The sequence below is a fragment of the Mustela nigripes genome, chromosome 13 (assembly GCF_022355385.1).
Source record: "Mustela nigripes isolate SB6536 chromosome 13, MUSNIG.SB6536, whole genome shotgun sequence".
Taxonomy (NCBI): Eukaryota; Metazoa; Chordata; class Mammalia; order Carnivora; family Mustelidae; genus Mustela; species Mustela nigripes.
The window spans coordinates 144989667-145013331 of record NC_081569.1 but is presented as its reverse complement, the minus strand read 5'-3'; the positions used below and the strand labels follow the sequence as shown (position 1 = coordinate 145013331).

General features: G+C 39.9%; 2 gene segments (V, D, J or C); both read left to right on the top strand.

Moving 5' to 3' along the window:
* Positions 1–641, top strand: LOC131999483 (immunoglobulin heavy variable 3-48-like). The segment is given in 2 exon segments: positions 1–131; positions 235–641. Coding segments are annotated over 2 exon segments (453 nt in total).
* A 12365-nt stretch (positions 642–13006) lies between these two features.
* Positions 13007–20330, top strand: LOC131999482 (immunoglobulin heavy variable 3-74-like; the record flags this gene model as incomplete). The annotated part of the segment is given in 3 exon segments: positions 13007–13022; positions 13126–13452; positions 20227–20330. Coding segments are annotated over 3 exon segments (447 nt in total), but the record flags the coding sequence as incomplete, so codon positions are not given.
* Between the last annotated feature and the right edge of the window lie 3335 nt (positions 20331–23665).

Here is a 23665-nt window from a genome sequence, read left to right as displayed (position 1 = left end):
ACCATGCAGCTGGGAGAGGAGCCCCAGCCCTGGGATTTCCAGGTGTTTACATTCACTGAGCAGGACAGAACACAGAGAACTCATTATGGACTTTGTGCTTGGCTGGGTTTTCCTTGTTGCTCTTTTAAAAGGTATTTTATGGAGAACAAGAGATATTGAGGATGTGAGTGAATATGAGTGAGAGAAACCATGGATGTGTGACAGATTCCTGACAAGCATGTCTTCTCTCTGCAGGTGTCCAGAGCGAGGTGAAGCTTGTGGAATCTGGGGGAGACCTGGTGAAGCCTGGGGGGTCCCTGAGACTCTCGTGTGCAGCCTCTGGATTCACCTTCAGTAACTATGACATGAACTGGGTCCGCCAGGCTCCAGGAAAGGGACTGCAGTGGGTCGCATACATTAGCAGTGGTGGAAGTAGCACATACTATGCAGACTCTGTGAAGGGCCGATTCACCATCTCCAGAGACAACGGCAAGGACATGCTGTATCTGCAGATGAACAGCCTGAGAGCAGAGGACACGGCCATGTATTATTGTGCAAGAGACACAGTGAGGGGGCATCAGTGTGAGCCCAGACACAAACCTCAAACTTCAAGGGTATCAGACCAGCAGATGGTGCACACTCCTCACCAATTCTGTCTTTAATCCCAGGAGCAGGTGCAGATGGAGTCGTGGTCTGGGGTTTCCTCTCCATAGAGCAGTTTCCCCAAGGGAGCCTCCTTGACATCATTCTGTGCTTACCTATTCACTCCCTAACTTAGAAACTTAGTTGTAACAGGAAGACAAATATACTAACATACACAAAACACAGTCAGTTTCATTAGTTTCCTCTTGTCCTTAAATACAAATAAATTACAAATATCCTGATGCAGGTAAGAAAACCTTTAAAGGAATCTCAATGACACTCACTGTGGATCAAAAAATCTCCAGCAGAGCCAGAAGATCACACACACACACACACACACACACACACACACACACACACTAGTATAAAACCTCTATCACCATCATGTAATTTCTCTGCAGCAAAAGTGGCCCTAAGACAGAAATGCACAGCATACAGGAAGACCTCAAGAAGCAAGAAAAATATCAAATAAACCACAAACATTACACCTAGAGGCGCTAGAAAAAAAAAACAAAACTGAAACCTATTATATCAGAAGGAAGGAAATAGCAAATTAGAGCAGAAATAAATTATATAGAAATTAGGAAACAAGAGAAGAGGTTAAAGAAACCTGGGTCTGATTCATTTTTTAAAAATCAATTAGCCAAAACATATTACATCATTGATTTTTTTCTTAAATTTATTTTCACTGTTCCATAATTCACTGCTTAGGCACCAAACCCAGTGCTCCATTCAACATGTGCCCTCCATAATACCCACCACCAGGCTCACCCAACCTCCCAGCCCCCACCCCTCCAAAACCCTCAAATTGTTTCTCAGATTCCACAGTCTCTCATGGTTCATATCCTCCTGCAATTTCCCCCAAATTCCTTCTCTCCATCTCCCCATGTTCTCCATGTTATTCCTTATGCTCCACAAGTAAGTGAAACCATATAATTGACTGTCTCTGCTTGACTTATTTCACTCAGTATAATCTCTTCCAGTCCTGTCCATGTTTCTACAAAAGTTGGGTATTCATCTTTTCTGATGGAGGCATAATATTCCATAGTGTATATGGACCACATCTTTCTTATCCATTGAAGAGCATCTTGGTTATTTCCACAGTTTGGCGACTGTGGCCATTGCTACTATGAACATTGGGATACAGATGGCCCTTCTTTTTGCTACATCTTTATCCTTGGGGTAAATATCCAGTAGTGCAATTGCAGGGTAATAGGGAAGCTCTATATTTAATTTCTTTTTTAAAAGATTTTATTTATTTATTTATTTATTTATTTATTTATTTATTTATTTGACACAGAGAGTAAGAGCACAAGCAGCAGGCAGAGGAAGAAGCAGGCTTCCCAAGGAGCAGAAAGCCTGATGTGGTACTCAATCCCAGGACACTGGGATCATGACCCGAGCCAAAGGCAGCTGCTTAACCAACTGAGCCATCCAGGTGCCCCTATATTTAATTTCTTAAGAATATCCACACAGTTAGCAGAGTGACTGCACCAACCTGTATTCCAAACAACAGTATAAAAGGGTTCTCCTTTCTCCATATCCTCTCCAACACATGTTATTTACTGTCCTGTACATTTTGGCCATTGTAACTGGTGTAAGTGTGTATTTCAAAGTGGTTTTGATTTTAATCTCTCTGATAGCTAATGAGGATGAACATTTTTCACGAGTCTATTAGCCATTTGTATGTTTTCATTGGAGAAGTGTTTGTTCGTCTTCTGCCCTTTTTTGACATGATTATCTGTTTTGTGCATGTTGAGTTTGAGGAGTTCTTTACACATTCTGGCTATCAACCCTTTGTACTGTCATTTGTGAATATCTTATCCCATTCTATGTGTTGCCTCTTTGTTTTGTTGACTATGTATTTTCCTTTACAGAACATTTTGATCTTAATGAAGACCCAAGAGTACATTTTTGTTTTACTTTCCTACTTCTTTTGAGACATGACGTGAAAGAAGTTGCTGTGGCCAATGCTGAAGAGGTTACTACCTATGCTCTCCTCTAGGATTCTGATGGATTTCGTTCTCACTTTGAGGTCTTTAATCCATTTTGAGTTTATCTTTGTGTATGGTGTAAGAGAATGGTCGAGTTTCATTCTCCTACATATAGCTGTCCAGTTTTCCCAGCACCATTTATTGAAGAGACTGACTTTTTTCCAATGTATATTTTTCCTGTTTTGTTGAAGATTATTTGACCATAGAGTTTAAGGTTCATATCTAGGCTCTCTACTCTGTTCCACTGGTCTATGTGTCTGTTTTTATGCCAGTACCATGCTGTCTTGGTGATCACAGCTTTGAAGTAAAGCTTGAAATCAGGTAACATGATGCCCCCAGTTTTTTAAATTTATTTTTTAGTTTCAGCATAACAGTATTCATTATTTTTGCACAACACCCAGTGCTCCATGCAATCTGTGCCCTCCATAATACCACCAACTGGTACCCCGAATTCCCAACCCCCGCGCCTTCAAAACCTTCAGATTGTTTTTCAGAGTCCATAGTCTCTCATGATTCAATTCCCCTTCCAATTTCCCACAAACCCCTTCCCCTCTCTAACTCCCCATGTCCTCCATACTATTTGTTATGCTCCACAAATAAGTGAAACCATATGATAATTGACATAACAAATATCATGGAGGACAAGGGGTCTTAGAGAGGAGAAGAGAGTTGGAAATTGGAAGGGGTGGTGAATCATGAAAGACTATGGACTCTGACAAACAACTGAGGGGTTTAAAGTGCCAGGGGGGTGGGAGATTGGGGTACCAGGTGGTGGGTGTTATAGAGGGCACAGATTGCATGAAGCACTGGGTGTGGTTAAAAAATGAATATTGTTTTTCTGAAAATAAATAAATTAATTTAATTTAAAAAAAAAAAAGAACTGGAGAATCAACAACAAATCAACTCCACATAAAAGAAGGGAAATCATCAAGATTAGAGCAGAGATCTATGAGGTAGGAACCAGAGATACAGTAGAATGTATCAATGAAACTAGAAGCTGGTTTTTTGAAAGAATCAGTAAGATCGATAAACCATTGTCCACAGTAATCCAAAAGAAAAGAGAGAAATTCCAAATTTGTAAAATTTGGAATGAAAATGGAGAGATAAAAACGAACACCAAGGAAGTAGAAACAATCATCAGTAGTTATTATCAACAATTATATGCCAAAAAGCTAAGCAACCTCAATGAAATGGATGCATTCCTGGACAACTATAAACTCCCAAATTGAACCAGGAAGAAATTGACAATCTGAATTGGTCAATCCCTAGTAACGAGATTGAAGCAGTGATCAAAAAACTCCCAAAAGACAAGAGCCAAGGACCTGACGAATTCCCAGGGGAATTCTACCAAACTTTCAAAGAAGAAATAACACCTATTCTCCTGAAGCTGTTTCAAAAAATTGAAGCAGAAGGAAAACTTCCAGACTCTTTCTATGAAGCCAGGATTACCCTGATCCCCAAACCAGGCAACAACCCTACCAAAAGGAGAATTTCAGACCAATATCACTGAAGAATATGGATGCTAAGATTCTCAACAAGATCCTAGCCAACAGGATCCAACAGCACATTAAAAATATTATCCTCCATGACCAGGTGGGATTCATCCCTGGGCAACAAGGATGGTTCAACATTCGCAAATCAATCAATGTGACACAACAAATTAATATGAGAAGAGGGAAGAACCACATGGTCTCTCAATTGATGCAGAAACAGCATTTGATAAAATCCAGCATCCGTTCCTGATTAAAACACTTCAAAGTATAGGGATAGAGGGAACATTCCTGAACTTCATCAAATCCATCTATGAAAGACCCACAGCAAATATGATCCTCAATGGGAAGAAGCTTGCAGCCTTCCCGTTGAGATCAGGAATAAGACAAGGATGCCCACTTTCACCACTCTTGTTCAACATAGCATTAGAAGTCCTAGCAACAGCAATCAGACAACACAGAGAAATAAAAGGTATCCAAATTGACAATGAAGAAGTCAAACTCTCTCTCTTTGCAGATTACATGATTCTTTATATGGAAAACCGAAAAGACTCCACCCCCAAACAACTAGAACTCATACAACAATTCAGTAACATGGCAGGATACAAAGCCAATGTGTAGAAATCAGTGGCTTTCTTATACACTAGCAATGAAAATACAGAAAGGGAAATTAGAGAATCGATTCCATTTACTATAGCACCAAGAACCATAAGATACCTGGGAATAAACCTAACCAAAGAGGTAAAGGATCTTTACAGGAGGAACTACAGAACACTCATGAAGGAAATTGAAGAAGACACAAAAAGATGGAAGACCATTCCATGCTCTTGGATCAGAAGAATAAACATTGTTAAAATGTCTTATCATATGGTTTCACTTATTTGTGGAGCATAACAAATAGCATGGAGGACATGGGGAGTTAGAGAAGAGAAGGGAGTCGGGGGGGAATTGGAAGGGAAGGTGAACCATGAGAGACTATGGACTCTGAAAAACAATCTGAGGGATATGAAGGGGCGGGGGTTGGGAGCTCGGGGAACCAGGTGGTGTGTATTATAGAGGGCACGGATTGCATGGAGCACTGGGTGTGGTGGAAAAATAATGAATACTGTTATGCTGAAAATTAAAAAAAAAAAAGATATGGTCCATTAAAAAAATTTCTATACTGCCTACAGCAATCTATACTTTTAATGCCATTATGATCAAAATTCCACCAGTATTCTTCAAAGAGCTGGAGCAAATAATCCAAAAATTTGTATGGAATCAGAAGAGACCCTGAATCGCTAAGGAAATGCTGAAAAACAAAAATAAAATGGGGGGCATCACGTTACCTGATTTCAACCTTTTCTTCAAAGCTGTGATCACCAAGACAGCATGGTACTGGCATAAAAGCAGATACATAGACCAGTGGAACAGAGTAGAGAGCACAGATATGGACCCTCAACTCTATGGTCAAATAATCTTCGACAAAACAGGAAAAAATATACAGTGGAAAAAAGACAGTCTCTTCAATAAATGGTGCTGGGAAAACTGGGCAGCTATATGTAGAAGAATGAAACTTGACCATTCTCTTACACTGAACACAAAGATAAACTCAAAATGGATAAAAGACCTCAATGTGAGACAGGAATCCATCGGAATCCTAGAGGAGAACATAAGCAGTAATCTCTTCGATATCTTCTTTCAAGATATGTCTGCAAAGGCAAAGGAAACAAAAGCAAAATTGAACTTTTGGGACTTCATCAATATCAAAAGCTTCTGCACAGCAAAGGAAACAGTAAAAAAAAGGCAACCCAGGGAATGGGAGAAGATATTTGCAAATACAAATGACAGTACAGACAAAAGGTTGATATCCAGGATCTATAATGAACTCCAAACTCAACACACACGAAACAGGCAAACATATCAAAAAATGGGCAGAAGATATGAACAGACACTTCTCCCATCAAGACATACAAATGGCTATCAGACACATGAAAAAATGTTCATCATCACTAGCCCTCAGGGAGATTCAAATTAAAACTACATTGAGATATCACCTTACACCAGTTAGAATATCCAAAATTAACAAGACAGGAAACAACATGTGTTGGAGGGGATGTGGAGAAAGGAGAACCCTCTTACTCTGTTGGTGGGAATGCAAGTTGGTGCAGCCTCTTTGGAGAACAGTGTGGAGATTCCTCAAGAAATTAAAAATAGAACTTCTCTATGTCCCTGCCATTGCACTACTGGGTATTTACCCCAAAGATACAGATGTAGTGAAAAGAAGGACCATCTGTACCCCAATGTTTAGAGCAGCAATGGCCATGGTCGCCAAACTATGGAAAGAACCAAGATGCTCTTCAATGGACAATTGGATAAGGAAGATGAGGTCCATATACACTATGAAAATTTTTTTTAAGTGTATTCCAGGGTTGGTTGTTTTCCACATCATCAACAATACTTGGTCCATTCTCATGTCCTTTGTTTTTTTTTTTTTTTTCATAGACTTGTTAAGAGTTGTGGGGTGCTATCTCACTGGTGGAGGGTTGGGTTTCACTGATGATTAGTGACGTTGATCACTGATAGACATTTGGTTGTATTCTCTTCCTAAGACTTTTTTTTTTATATGAGGGACAGACAGCATTTCATCAAGTGCTCAGAGGTGCAGAAAGGGAGGGAGAAACATATTCCTAGGGGATGGCAGAGCCCAATGTGGGACTCAATTCCAGGTCGTAATTTGAGCTGAAGGCAGATAATTAATAAACTGAGTCACCTAGCAGCCACCGTTTTTTTAATCTTCTATAGAGAAATGAATATGGAAGACCTTGGCCTAAGTTTTTTGAAATATATTATTTATATATGTGAAAGAAAGAAAACATGAAAAGAGGAGCAGATGGAGAAGAAGGGAGAAAATGTCCAATAGATTCCCAATGAACACAGAGCCTGTGACAGGGCGCAATCCCAGGACCTTTGTCATTACCTGATCAGAAATCAAAAGTTGGACTCATAATCTACTGAATCATTCAGATGCCCCATCCTTGCCCAAATTTTTTAATCTTGTGATTTGTTAATTTTTATTTATGTGTTTTTGATAGTTTCTGTTGAGGTTAAGGAGTCCCTTCTGTATTTTGAATGTTAACTCCTTCTCAATATTTGGTTGAGCACTGTCTCCCATTTCATAGGCTGCCTTCTTGTGCTGCCAACATTTTTCTGCATACTTTGTAGTTTGATGTATTCCCACCTGTCTGTCTTTGCTCATTTCCTGTGATTTCACTTTTATAACAAATAAACCATAGCTGAGCAAATGTCATGATGTTTGTTCCCCTTTGTTTTCTTTTATTTATTTATTTAAATTCAAGCTAGTTAACATACAGTGAATTATTAATTTGAGGGGTGGTATTTAGTGATTCATTAGTTGTGTATAACACCCAGTGCTCATTACATGATATGTCCTCCCTAATGCCCATCACCCGGTTATCCATTCTCCCCACCCACATCCCCTCTAGCAACCCTCAGTTCTCTATAGTTGAGTCTTTTATGTTTTTGTTTTTTTTTCTTTTTTATTTCTTTTCAGCATAACAGTATTCATTGTTTTTTCACCACACCCAGTGCTCCATGCAATACGTGCCCTCCCCATTGTGGGGGTTTTGGGGTCAGGTTTTTTGCTTAAGTCTTTAATCCACTGTGAGATTTCCTGGATCTATATATCTGTATGTTTAAGATAAGGACCCAATATCATAATTTTGCATGTGGATGTCCAACACCATTTGTTATAGACACTATCCTATCCCCACTGTGTTTTCTTAAATAACTTTTGGGGAATATGCTGGCTGTATATGAACACTTTCACTTCTTATCTCCATAATCCACTGCACTGCCTATGAGTATGATTGTATGCTAGTCATAGACCATTGTAGTTAATATACGTCTGCACTATATTTATAAAGAAGGAATATTATGTCCCCAGGAGTCTCATGATTGTGTTGTCATAGCCATGTACTTTGTATTTCTATATGTTTAAGGAATATTTTCTATTTCTGTAAAGACCATTGGTATTTTTAATGATTTAATTAACATTGAAATTATTAGAAGAGAAAAAAAGAAATTGAAACTATGCAAATACTAAATCAAGGAGATTGAAATTGGTATTTTGAAGAGACAAATGCAATTTAAAATCATAGGTAGACTAGAAAAATAGGTAAACCTCAAATAAATACAAGAGTTCAAAGAGAAGAAGTAGCTGACACCAAATAATGAACAAGAAGAAAATACTAAGATATTTACAGAGCAACATTGGAATAACAAAAGGCAAATTAGAAAATTTCTAGGTTTATCAATACGCCAAGACTGTTTCATGAAGAAATAGAAAACGAACAGGAAAAAAAAAAAAAGAATAAGAAGACCAAATTCATTGCTGCTATAAACATAGGGGTACAGATGGCCCTTCTTCTCACTACATCTGTATCTTTGGGGACTCTGAAAAACAATCTGAGGGGTTTGAAGCAGCAGGGGTTTGGAGGTTGGGGGAACCAGGTGGTGGGCATAAGGGCACGGATTGCATAGAGCACTGGGTGTGGTGCAAAAACAATGAATACTGTTATGCTGAAAATAAAATAAATATTAAATAAGACCAAATTCATAATCTAAAGCCTTCTGCCTCAAAAACAAAAACAAAAACAAATCAAAAGTGAAAAACAGACAAAGATCCGTCCAGGATCAGATTGTTTTACCTATGAAGTACACCAAATATTTAACCAAGAATAAATGCCAATATTTCTCAGTCTCTTCCAAATAAAACTGACAGGAAAGTAATATGTCCAAATTCATTCTATAAAGCCAGCATTACACCAACAACAAAGCCAGGCAAGGACTCCTCAAGACCTGAAAACTCAGGCCAATATCTCACATGAACACACCTGTAAAAGTCCAGGAATACTGAATGCAAAGTACATTGAAAGATCATACATGATGATCTAGTTTCTGAATCATCCTTCAGAAACAAAGATCACTCAGCATACATAGATCAATAAATGGGACACTCTGCATTAAGACAGGGAAGGATTGGATCTACATAGTGCTCTCCGCTGATGCCTAAAACTACCTGAGAAATTTCAACGCATGTTCATTAGAATATCTCAACAATTGAGGAACAGATGGAAACTACTCCACTTGATCATGGTTATAGATGAAAAACCCACACTTTACATCATATTAAACAGTGAAAACCTGAAGCCTTTCCTGTCACATCAGGAGACGGGCAAGGATGCTCACTCCTACCATAAGTATTCAACATGGTATCATGAAGGAGAATAAGATGTACAATTCCAAATATCTCATCTGATCCCTGAGTTACTGTGAACTGAAGTCATTTGAGAACCTGCCAGTGGAAGGACATTATGAGCCTCCTTTGTCCTCCTGACAGCAGGAAATCAATCTCCTGTGGGAAAGCTCCCTTCCCTGTACAAGGAGGGGAGAACCATGCCCAGGACCAGAATATGGAACTTAGGGCCCAGAAGACTATGCAAACAAACGTTGTTGGTTCTTCACTAATTGACTGACCCAAATACTTGCCTTCAATCTTTGCAAATCCAATCTTTTGTTATCTAAGTGGCACAAGTGCTGTCTACTTTGGTCGTTTTCTGAGTTCATATTTTAGGGATCTGATGCATGTGCAAAATGAAATTCATTTTCCCTTTACACCTGTCCTGCATCTACTGAATATTTAGACCCAACAAAGAACCCAGAAGATAAGAAGGGAAACTCTTCTACATTGACAACTGGAAGACATACCAAGAGAAATTAGCCAATAAAAAAATAAATATATTGAAATCAGTAACAGGAAGAATAATTCTTTGTTTGCATATGATTTGTGTGTTTTTTAAAGATTTTATTTATTTGTCAGAGAGAGATAGAACAAGAGAGCTATCACAAGCAGGGAGAAAAGCAGGCAGAAGAAGAAGAAGGGTCCCTGCTGAGCAAGGAACCTGATGTGGGACTCTATACCAGCACCCTGGGATCATGAGCTGAGCTGGAGGCAGAGGCTTAAGGATGGAGCCACCCAGGGGTCCCCGCATATGACATGTTCTTACACAAACACTACAAATGCCACACACAGAGAGACAAAAATCTTTGAACTAAACAACGATATCTGGGAAACTCCAGGATACAAAATCAATGTACAAAATAAAGCTATGTCTCCACACAATAACAACAAATATCTTAAAAAAATTAATAAAATCATTCTATTTACACTGACACAGGAAATAAAATATTTTGGGTTAACATTCAACAAGGAGTTTAGATACTGTACACTAAAAATGACCTACATTGATGAAAGACTTTTAATTTTAATTTTTTTTTTATTTTTTATTTTTTTTATAAACATATATTTTTATCCCCAGGGGTACAGGTCTGTGAATCACCAGGTTTACACACTTCACAGCACTCACCAAATCACATACCCTTCCCAATGTCCATGGACATCTAGGTTCTTTCCATAGTTTGGCTATTGTGGACATTGCTGCTATAAACATTCGGGTGCATGTGTCCCTTTGGATCACTACATTTGTATCTTTAGGGTAAATACCCAATAGTGCAATTGCTGGGTCATAGGGCAGTTCTATTTTCAACATTTTGAGGAACCTCCATGCTGTTTTCCAGAGTGGCTGCACCAGCTTGCATTCCCACCAACAGTGTAGGAGGGTTCCCCTCCATCAACAGATGAATGGATCAAGAAGATGTGGTATATATACACAATGGAATACTATGCAGCCATCAAAAGAAATGAAATCTTGCCATTTGCAACCACATGGATGGAACTAGAATAAATGAAAGACTTTTAAAAGTGCAAACAGAAATGGAAAGATAACTGTGTTCACAGATTAGAAAACTTGCTCTAGTCACAGTGTCATCCAAACAAAGTGATCTTCAAACATAATGCAATCTTTGCTTTATTAACTAGTAAAGGAAGGAATCTAAGCCTGGAGCTTGCTATATAGTCAGAAGACATGCAAATAGGGCCCTCCCTTTGCTGATTAAAAGATCCCAGCCAGAAACCTGTAGCTGGGAGAGGAGACACTCCCTGGGATTCCCAGGTGTTCCCATTCAGTGATTAGGACAGAACATAGACAACTCATCATGGAGTTTGTACTTGGCCGGCTTTTCCTTTTTGTTCTTTTTAAAAAAAAAATTATTATTTTTTAAATTATTTTATAAACATATAATGTATTTTTATCCCCAGGAGTACAGGTCTGTGAATCGCCAGGTTTACACTTTTCACAGCACTCACCATAGCACATACACTCCCCAATGTCCATAACCCCACCACTCTCTCCCGACTCCCCTCCCCCCAGCAACCCTCAGTTTGTTTTGTGAGGTTAAAAGTCTCTTATGGTTTGTCTCCCTCCCAATCCCATCTTGTTTCATTTATTCTTTTCCTACCCCCCAAGTTCCCCAAGTCCCCCAAGTTCCCTCACAACTTCCTCACATCAGGAAGATCATACATGATAATTGTCTTTCTCTGATTGGCTTATTTCATTAAGCATGATACCCTCTAGTTCCATCCACGTCATTACACATAGCAAGATTTCATTTCTTTTGATGGCTGCATAGTATTCCGTTGTATATATATACCACTCCTTCTTTATCCATTCATCTGTTAATGGACATCTAGGTTCTTCCCATAGTTTGGCTATTGTGGACATTGCTGCTATAAAAATTCAGGTGCACATGTCCCTTCAGATCATTATATTTGTATCTTTAGGGTAAATACCCAGTAGTGCAATTGCTGGGTCATAGGGTAGTTCTATTTTCAGCTTTTTGAGGAATCTCCATGCTGTTTTCCAGAGTGGTTGCACCAGCTTGCATTCCCACCAACCGTGTAGGAGTGTTCCCCTTTCTCCGCATCCTCGGAGCATCTGTCATTTCCTGACTTGTTAATTTTAGCCATTCTGACTGGTGTGAGGTGATATCTCATTGTGGTTTTGATTTGTATTTCCCTGATGCCAAGGGATGTGGAGCATTTTTTCATGTGTCTGTTGGCCATCTGGATGTCTTCTTTGCAGAAATGTCTGCTCATGTCCTCTGTCCATTTCTTGATTGGATTATTTGTTCTTTGGGTGTTGAGTTTGCTGAGCCCTTTATAGATTTTGGATACTAGTCCTTTATCTGATATGTAGTTTGCAAATATTTTCTCCCATTGTCTCAATTGTCTTTGAGGAAGACACAAAGAAATTGAAAAGTGTTCCATGCACATGGATTGGAAGAACAAATATTGTGAAAATGTCTATATTACCTAAAGCAAACTACACATTTAATGCAATCCCTATCAAAATCCAATCTTTTTTTTTTAAAGAAATGGAACAAATAATTCTAAAATTTCTATGGAACCAGAAAAGACCTCGAATAGCCAAAGCAATATTGAAAAAGAAGCCAAAGTTGGTGGCATCACAATTACAGACTTCAAGCTCTATTACAAAGCTGTCATCATCAAGGCAGTATTTCACTGGCACAAATACAAACACATCGATCAATGGAACAGAATAGAAAGCCCAGAAATAGATCCTCAACTGTATGGTCAACTAATCTTGGAAAAAGCAGGAAGGAATGTCCAATGGAAAAAAGACAGTCTCTTCAAAAAATGGTGTTGGGAAAATTGGACAGCCACATGCAGAAAAATGAAATTGGACCATTTCCTTACACCACACCCGAAAATAGACTCAAAATGGATGAAGGACCTCAATGTGAGAAAGGAATCCGTCAAAATCCTTAATAACACAGGCGACAACCACTTCAGCCTCAGCCATAACAACTTCTTCCTAGGAACATCACCAAAGGCAAGGAAGCAAGGGGAAAAATGAACTATTGAGACTTCATCAAGATCAAAAGCTTTTGCATAGCAAAGGAAACAGTTAACAAATCCTTTTTGCTCTTTTAAAAGGTAATTTATGGAGATTAATGGACATTAAGTATGCAAGTGTATGTGTGTGAGGGAAACAGTGGGTATGTGACAGTTTCCAGACTAGGATGTCTTCTGTTTGCAGGTGTCCAGTGTGAGGTGCAGCTGGTGGAGTCTGGAAGAGACCTGGTGAAGCCTGGGGGGATCCCTGAGACTCTCCGTGCAGCCTCCGGATTCACCTTCAGTAGCTACTTTATGAATTGGGTCCGCCAGACTCCAAGGAAGGGGCTGAAGAGGGTCCCAGATATTAGCAATGATGGAAGTAGCACAAGCTACACAGACTTTGTGAAGGGCCGATTCACCATCCCCAGAAACAATGGCAAGAACATGCTGTATCTGCAGATGAACAGCCTAAGAGCTAAGGACACAGCTGTGTATTACTGTGTGAGAGACACAGGGAGGGGACCTCAGTGTGAGCCCAGAGACAAACCTCACTGTAGGACAGGATCTGGACCACCAGAGGGTGCACAACACTCACGAATTCTATCTAGAATTTAGCCAAGAGCAGCTGCAGATGGTGGTTAAGAGCAGGTTTCCTGTCAGGGTCTGGGGCTTCCTCTTCATAGAGCAGTTTCCCCGCAGGAAACCTCTCTGGACACATGATTCTGTCTTACTTCTTCACTCTCTGACTTAGAAAATTTGTTCTAATGGGAAAACAACTACACACACACACACACAAAAAGATATAAACACACAAAATACAGAGTCAGTTACATTGTTTATTCCCATCCCTAAGTGCCAATGGATTACAAATATTCTGGTGCTCATCAACTGAACCTTTACAAGAATCCAAGCAGCACTCAGTATGCATCCCATGTCCACCCAGCTCACAGTGCAAACTTGCTAGCAGGAACATCCATGCTGGACATGAGGATACAGAGGCATCGACAATACAAAGCAATAGAAGAAAGACCCTATAATAGGGTCACTGTCTTGAACCATGCTCACAGCATCAATATAGTGACAGTCTGATAAAACACAGATGGGGAGACAAGATGGCAGGGAAGTAGGAGGAGGCGCCCATTCAACCTGCACCCTAAAGTGAGCTGATTACCTTCCAAAGAACTCCAATCACCCTCGAAATCAGCCTGAGATCAGAATTATACACGTCTGGATCTCTACTGGAGCAGAAGAAGCCAGTGGGCAGGTAAAGCGGAGTGGGAAAGTCAGACTGATATAGGAAGATAAACAAAAGGGGGAGGGAGCCACCAGAGGTGACCCAATGGAAAGTAATATCCCAATACAAGAGTGCCCTGCACCTGGGGACCAGCATTAACTCGGTAGTCTGGTAGAAAGCACTCAAAAAGAGCAAAGGATCACCGGGGGGGGGGGGGGGGAATTGCGGGAATCTCGGAGTGTTAGGGACAGGGGCTTAAGTCCCCAGACCCAGGACAGCCACCCCTGGTGCAGAGCCAGAGAAAGTGCGGCAGAAAAACCAGGTCTAGGTCCCTGAACCACCAGCGTGCCTGAGAGTGCTTGGCGCCAAGCTCCCTTGAGGGGCTGGGAGCCTGCCAGCCAACAGAAGCACAGCCTTTTTGCAGTCCCTACACAAGTGCCCTGCCATGCCATCAGAGTCAGAGTCTTGTCCTGCGCCCTCCCCTGAGAGAGAAGCACACAAATGCCAGCTGGGTTCTCTCAGACCAGAAAGACCAGGCACTCCCAGCCCGGGCCAGCAGGAAAATCTCAGTGTGTGATCCATGCTTGGAACTTCTCTGGCATTCTGGAGCTGCCCAGACAGCCACCGTTGCCATGGTTTGGGGTACAAGCAAAAAATCTCGAGTCCCCAGGGACCACAACTGGGAACCTGATCTGCCAGCAGCCAAGGGGGGATTTATATGGGCTCTGCAGCCAGACTGAGGCTTCTCTCTGAGAGGGAGGTCAGGGTACAGTTTGCTTTCCTCTAAGCTACAAAAACATCAAAAGCGGTCAAGGGGAGAGAGAAAAACAAAAGTGAAGAAATACAAAAACCTCCAGAGAACAAAAGCCTGAAAAAATCAGTTTCCTCAGAGCCCACCCCCTTGAGGGGGGCAGGAGGACTTAGCTGAGAGAACTTCAGGGACTGAAAGCCCCTCCTCCAGAAAACCAACCGGGAAAGGGAAAAAAAAAGACTACAAGAGAACAACCACCACTACTTCATAGGACAATTTTTATTATTAATTCAATCCCACTATTCTGGCTCATTTTTTAATATAGTTAATTTTTATTATTATATAGATAATTTTTAACCTATTTACCATCACAGTGAGATGCCCAGTACATCAAGTTCCATAATAACCTTCTAACCTGAACTTTTTGATACATACACCTGTGTTTTCCTTTTGCATTTCTATTTTTTAAATTTCTTTTTTTTTAATTTAGTTTAGTTTATTCCTTTTTTTAATTTTTATTTTATAATATTCATATAGAGTTAAACTTCAAGGTAATCCCATTTCCCCAATCAATACTACCGCTATAGGTAATCCAATTTTTTTTATTAACATATAATGTATTATTTGTTTCAGGAGTACAGGTCTGTGATTCATCAGTCTTTTTTTTTTAATTTTTTATTTTTTATAAACATATCTTTTTATCCCCAGGGTACAGGTCTGTGAATCACCAGGTTTACACACTTCACAGCACTCACCAAATCACATACACTCCCCAATGTCCATAATCCCACCCCCTTCTCCCAAACCCCCTCCCCCCGGCAACCCTCAGTTTGTTTTGTGAGATTAAGAGTCACTTATGGTTTGTCTCCCTCCCAATCCCATCTTGTTTCATTTATTCTTCTACCGACTTAAGCCTCCATGTTGCATCACCACTTCCTCATATCAGGGAGATCATATGATAGTTGTCTTTCTCTGCTTGACTTATTTCGCTAAGCATGATACACTCTAGTTCCATCCATGTTGTTGCAAATGGCAAGATTTCATTTCTTTTGATGGCTGCATAGTATTCCATTGTGTATATATACCACATCTTCTTGATCCATTCATCTGTTGATGGACATCTAGGTTCTTTCCATAGTTTGGCTATTGTGGGCATTGCTGCTATAAACATTCAGGTGCGTGTGTCCCTTTAGATCACTACATTTGTATCTTTAGGGTAAATACCCAATAGTGCAATTGCTGGGTCATAGGGCAGTTCTATTTTCAACATTTTGAGGAACCTCCATGCTGTTTTCCAGAGTGGCTGCACCAGCTTGCATTCCCACCAACAGTGTAGGAGGGTTCCCCTTTCTCCGCATCCTCGCCAGCATCTGTCATTTCCTGACTTGTTGATTTTAGCCATTCTGACTGGTGTGAGGTGATATCGCATTGTGGTTTTGATTTGTATTTCCCTGATGCCGAGTGATATGGAGCACTTTTTCATGTGTCTGTTCGCCATCTGGATGTCTTCTTTGCAGAAATGTCTGTTCATGTCTTCTGCCCATTTCTTGATTGGATTATTTGTTCTTTGGGTGTTGAGTTTGCTAAGCTCTTTATAGATTCTGGACATTAGTCCTTTATCTGATATGTCGTTTGCAAATATGTTCTCCCATTCTGTCAGTTGTCTTTTGATTTTGTTAACTGTTTCCTTTGCTGTGCAAAAGATTTTGATCTTGATGAAATCCCAGTAGTTCATTTTTTCCCTTGCTTCTCTTGACTTTGGCGTTGTTCCTAGGGAGATGTTGCTGCGGCAGAGGTCGAAGAGGTTGCTGCCCGTGTTCTCCTCAAGGATTTTGATGGATTCCTTTCGTACATTGAGGTCCTTCATCCATTTTGAGTCTATTTTTGTGTGTGGTGTAAGGAAATGGTCCAATTTCATTTTTCTGCATGTGGCTGTCCAATTTTCCCAGCACCATTTATTGAAAAGGCTGTCTTTTTTCCATTGGACATTCTTTCCTGCTTTGTCGAAGATTAGTTGACCATAGATTTGAGGGTCTATTTCTGGGCTCTCTATTCTGTTCCATTGATCTATGTGTCTGTTTTTGTGCCAGTACCATGCTGTCAGGATATAAAATCAATGCACAGAAATCAGTTGCATTTCTCTACACCAACAGCAAGACAGAAGAAAGAGATATTAAGGAGTCAATCCCATTTACAATTGCACCCAAAACCATAAGATACCTAGGAATAAACCTAACCAAAGAGACACAGAATCTATACTCAGAAAACTATAAAGTACTCATGAAAGAAATTGAGGAAGACACAAAGAAATGGAAAAATGTTCCATGCTCCTGGATTGGAAGAATAAATATTGTGAAAATGTCTATGCTACCTAAAGCAATCTACACATTTAATGCAATTCCTATCAAAGTACCATCCATCTTTTTCAAAGAAATGGAACAAATAATGCTAAAATTTATATGGAACCAGAAAAGACCTCGAATAGCCAAAGGGATATTGAAAAAGAAAGCCAACGTTGGTGGCATCACAATTCCGGACTTCAAGCTCTATTACAAAGCTGTCATCATCAAGACAGCATGGTACTGGCACAAAAACAGACACATAGATCAATGGAACAGAATAGAGAGCCCAGAAATAGACCCTCAACTCTATGGTCAACTAATCTTCGACAAAGCAGGAAAGAATGTCCAATGGAAAAAAGACAGCCTCTTCAATAAGTGGTGCTGGGAAAATTGGACAGCCACATGCAGAAAAAAGAAGCCTTTGATTTTGATGAAGTCCCAAAAGTTTATTTTTGCTTTTGTTTCCTTTGCTTTTGGAGACATATCTTGAAAGAAGTTGCTGTGGCTGATATCAAAGAGATTACTGCCTATGTTCTCATCTAGGATTGTGATGTATTCTTGTCTCACGTTGAGGTCTTTTATCCATTTTGAGTTTATCTTTGTGTACGGTGAAAGAGAATGGTTGAGTTTCATTCTTCTACATAAAGCTATCCAGTTTTCCCAGCACCATTTATTGAAGAGACTATTTTCTACTGTATATTTTTTCCTGTTTTGTCGAAGATTAATTGACCATAGAGTTGAGGGTCTATATCTGGGCTCTCTACTCTGTTCCAGTGGTCTATTTGTCTGTTTGTATGCCAGTACCATGCTGTCTTGGTGATCACAGCTTTGTAATAAAGCTTGAAATCAGGTAACGTGATACCCCCAGCTTTATTTTTGTTTTACAACATTTCCTTAGCGATTCGGGATCTCTTCTGATTCCATGCAAATTTTAGGATTATTTGCTCCAGCTATTTGAAGAATACCAGTGGAATTTTGATCGGAATGGCATTAAAAGTATATATTGCTCTAGGCAGTATAAACATTTTAACAATGTTTATTCTTCCAATCCAAGAGCATGGAATGGTCTTCCTTCTATTTGTGTCTTCTTCAATTTCTTTCATGAGTGTTCTCTAGTTCCTGGAGTACGGAATAAATGTTCATCATCACTAGCCATCAGGAAGATTCAAATTAAAACCACATTGAGATATCACCTTACACCATTTAGAATGGACAAAATTAGCAATACAGGAAACAACATGTGTTGGAAGGGATGTGGAAAAAGGGGAACCCTCTTCCACTGTTGGTGGGAATGCAAGTTGGTGCAGCCACTGGGGAACAGTTGATATTCCTCAAGAAGTTAAAAATAGAGCTTCCCTATGACCCTGGAATTGCACTACTGTGCATTTACCCCAAAGATACAGACGTAGGGAAAATAAGGGCCATCTGTACCCCAATATTTTAGCAACCATGGCCACAGTCACCAAACTGTGGAAAGAACCAAGATGCCCTACAACAGACAAATGGATAAGGAAGATCTGGTCCATATACACTATGGAGTATTATGCCTCCATCAAAAAGGATGAATACCCAGCTTTTGTAGCAACATGGATGGGACTGGAAGAGATTATGGTGAGTGAAATAAGTCAAGCCGAGAGTGTCAATTATCATATGATTTCACTTATTTGTGTATTATAACAAATAGCATGGAGGACAAGGGGAGATGGAGAGGAGAAGGGAGTTGAAGGAAATTGGAGGGGGAGGTAAACCATGAGATACTATGGACTCTGAACAACAATCTGAGGGTTTTGAAGGGGCTGGGGTGTGAGTTTGGGGGAACAAGGTGGTCGGTATTGGAGAGGGCATGGATTGCAGGGAGCACTGGGTGTGGTGCAAAAACAATGAATATGGTTAAGATGAAAATAAAGAAAAATTTAAAAACAATGAATACTGTTACACTGAAAATAAATAATTTTTTAAAAAGAGAAATGGATAAAAATATATGTTTATAAAAAAATAAAAAATTTAAAATATAATAAAATAAAATAAAATTTAAAAAGCTTTAAAAAAAAGAGAAATGGATTAAAAATGCAAAAAAAAAAAAAAAGAAGAAGAAGAAGATGTGGTCCATACATACAATGGAATATTACTCAGCCATCAGAAAGGATGAATACTGAGTTTTTGATTCAACATGGATAGAACTGGAGGAACTTATGCTGAGTGAAATAAGACAAACATAGAAAACCAATTGTCATACGATTTCACTTATTTGTGCAACATAAGGAATAGTGTGGAGAACATTAGCAGAAGGAAGGGGTGAAGGGGAGAAATCAAAGTGAGAGATGAACCATAAGAGACTACAGACTCCAGGAAATGAACTGAGGTTTTTAGAATGGAGGAGGCTAGTGGGATGTTCGAGCCTGGTGATGGGTATTAAGGAAGGCACAGGTTGCAAAGTGCACTGGTTATTATACACAAATAATGAATCATGGCACGACATCAAAAACTAATGATGTGCTGTATGGTGAGTAACATAACACAACAATTTTTAAAATGCTGTAATAGAAAAAAGAAGAAAAGACAATTCTGTTCATACATTAAAATATTACATACTGACACAGTGCCGTCTAAACAAAGTGCTCTACAAACAATAGAATCTTTGTTTTTAACTTGTAAGAAATTGAACCTAAGTCTGGATCTAAATATATACTCAGAGGACATGCAAATACGGTCTGCCCACCACTGAATAAAACAGCCCAGCCTGGACCATGCAGCTGGGAGAGGAGCCCCAGTCCTGGGATTTCCACGTGTCCACATTCACTGAGCCGGACAGAACAGAGGACTCACAATGGACTTTGTGCTTGGCTGGGTTTTCCTTGTTGTTCTTTTAAAAGGTAATTTATGGAGAACAAAAGAAATTGAGGATGTGAGTGGATATGAGTGAGTGAAACCACGGGTGTGTGACAGATTCCTGAGTGGAATGTCTTGTGCCTACAGGTGTCGAGTACGAGGTGCAGCTGGTGGAGTCTGGGGGAGACCTTGTGAAGCCTGCGGGGGTCCCTGAGACTCTCCTGTGCAGCCTCTGGATTCACCTTCAGTAACTATGCCATGAGCTGGGTCCGCCAGGCTCCAGGGAAGGGGCTACAGTGGGTCGCAAGTATTAGCAATGATGGAAGTAGCACAAGCTATGCAGACTCTGTGAAGGGCCAATTCACCATCTCCAGAGACAACAACAAGAACATGCTGTATCTTCAGATGAATAGCCTGAGAGCTGAGGACAAGGCCGTGTATTACTGTGTGAAGGACACAGTGAGGGGTCCTCAGTGTGAGCCCAGACACAAACGTCAAACTACAAGAGTATCAGACCAGCAGAGGGTGCACACTACTCATCAATTCTGTCTTTAATCCCAGGAGCAGGTCAGAGGAAGCTATGGCAGGTTTCCTGTCAGGGTCTGGGGTTTCATCTCCATAGAGCAGTTTCCCCAAGGGAGCCTCCTTCACATTATTCTGTGCTTACCTATTCACTCTCTGACTTAGAAATTTAGTTGTAGCAGGAAGACAAATATACTAACATGCACAAAACACAGAGTCAAGTACATTAGCTTCCTCTTGTCCTTAAATACCAATAAATTACAAATATCCTGATGCAGGTAACAAAACCTTTAAAGTAATCACAGTGGCACTCACTGTGGATCAAAAAATCCTCCAGCAGAGCCAGAAGATATCTCACACATACACACACACACACACGAGTATAAAACCTCTATCACCATCGTGTAATTTCTCTGCAGCAAAAGTGGTCCTAAGACAAAAATACACAGCATACAGGAAGACCTTAAGAAGCAAGAAAAATATCAAATAAACCACAAGCTTTACACCTAAAGGGGCTAGGAAAAAAAAATCAACTGAAACCTGTATATAACAGAAGGTAGGAAATAGCAAGATTAGAGCAGAAATAAATTATATAGAAACTAGGAAACAACAGAAGAGATGAAAGAAACCAGGTCTCATTCATTTTTTTTTTTTTTTTTTATAAATCAACTAGCCAAGGGGGGAAGACAGGAAACTGGGGAAGTAGGAGGAGGCACCGTTTCAACCTGTGACCTAAAGTGAGCTGATTACCTATCAAAGAACTCTGATAACCCATGAAATAAACCTGATATCAGAATTATACATGTCTGGATTTCTACAGGGACAGAAGACACCAGTGGGGAGGTAAAGCAGAGTAGGAACGGCGGACTGATATTGGAAGATAAACAAAAGGGGCAGGGAGCCACCAGAGGCGACTGACTGGAAACTAATACTTCAATACAAGAGTGCCCTGCGTCTGGGGACCAGCATTAATTTGCAGTCTGCTGTGTATGGCCTAAATGCGCCCATAAAACAGCACAGGGTTGCAGATTAGATAAAATGACAGGACCCATCCATATGTTGTCTACAAGAGACCCATTTTGAACCTAAAGATACACCCAGACTGAAAGTGAAGGGATGGAGAAGCATCTTTCATGCTAATGGCCTCAAAAGAAGGCTGGGGTAGCGATTCTCATATCAGACAAATTATGTTTTAAAGTAAAGACTGTAGTCAGAGATACAGAAAGACACTATATCTTTTTTTTTTTTTTTAGTAAACTAATGGCATGTACTTTATTTTTTTAATTTATTTTTTAATTTATTTTCGGCATAACAGTATTCATTATTTTTTCACCAAACCCAGTGCTCCGTGCAATCCGTGCCCTCTATAATATCCACCCACCAGCCAATACAAACCCGTCAGATTGTTTTTTAGAGTCCATAGTCTCTCATGGTTCAGCTCCCATTCCAATTTCCCCCAAAACTCTTCTCCTCTCTAACATGCCATGTCCTCCAAGCTATTAGTTATGCTCCACAAATAAGTGAAACCATATGATAATTGACTCTCTCTGCATGACTTATTTCACTCACCATAATCTCTTCCAGTCCCATCCATGTTGCTACAAAAGCTGGGTATTCATCCATTCTGATGGAGGCATCATACTCCATAGTGTATATGGACCACATCTTCCTTATCCATTCGTCCGTTGAAGCGCATCTTGGTTTTTTCCAAAGTTTGGCGACCATGGCCATTGCTGCTATAAACATTGGCCCTTCTTTTCATGACATCTGTATCTTGGGGGTAAATACCCAGGAGTGCAATGGCAAGGTCATAGGGAAGCTCTATATTTAATTTCTTGAGGAATCTCCACACTGTTCTCCCAAGAGGCTGCACCAACTTGCATTCCCACCAACAGTGTAAGAGGGTTCTCCTTAATCCCCACATCCCCCCCAACACATGTTTTTTCCTGTCTTGCTAATTTCGGCCATTCTAACAGGTGTAAGGTGATATCTCAATGTGGTTTTAATTTGAATCTCCCTGAGGGCTAGTGATGATGAACATTTTTTCATGTGTCTGATATCCATTTGTATGTCTTCATTGGAGAAGTGTCTGTTCATATCTTCTGCCCAATTTTTATATGATTGTCTCTTTTGTGTGTGTTGAGTTTGAGGAGTTCATTATAGATCCTGGATATCAACCTATTGTCTGTACTGTCATTTGCAAATATCTTCTCCCATTCCATGGGAGAAGTTTTTTTGACTCTTTACTTTGCGGTGAAGAAGCTTTTGATATTGATGAAGTCCCAAAAGTTCAATTTTGCTTTTGTTTCCTTTGCCTTTGCAGACATATCTTGAAAGAAGTTGCTGTGGCTGATATCGAAGAGATTACTGCCTATGTTCTCTTCTAGGATTCCGATGGATTCCTGTGTCACATTGAGATCTTTTATCCATTTTGAGTTTATCTTTGTGGACGGTGTAAGAGAATTGTTTCATTCCGTTTCATTCTTCTACTTATAGCTGCCCAGTTTTCCCAGCACCATTTATTGAAGAGACTGTCTTTTTTCCACTGTATATTTTTCCGGTTTTGTCGAAGATTATTTGACCATAGAGTTGAGGGTCCATATCTGGGTTCTCTACTCTGTTCCACTGGTCTATGTGTCTGTATATATGCCAGTACCATGTTGTCTTGCTGATCACAGCTTTGTAGTAAAGCTTGAAATCAGGTAATGTGATGCCCCACGTTTTATTTTCGTTTTTCAACATTTCCTTAGCAATCGGGGTCTCTTCTGATTCCATACAAATTTTAGGATTATTTGCTCCAGCTCTTTGAAGAATACCAGTGGAATTTTGATCAGAATGGCAGTAAAAGGATAGATTGCTCTAGGCAGTATAGACATTTTAACAATGTTTCTGCAAAGAAGACATCCAGATGGCGAACAGACACATGAAAAAGTGCGCCATATCACTTGGCATCAGGGAAATACAAATCAAAACCACAATGAGATATCACCTCACACCAGTCAGAATGGCTAAAATCAACAAGTCAGGAAATGACAGATGCTGGCGAGGATGCGGAGAAAGGGGA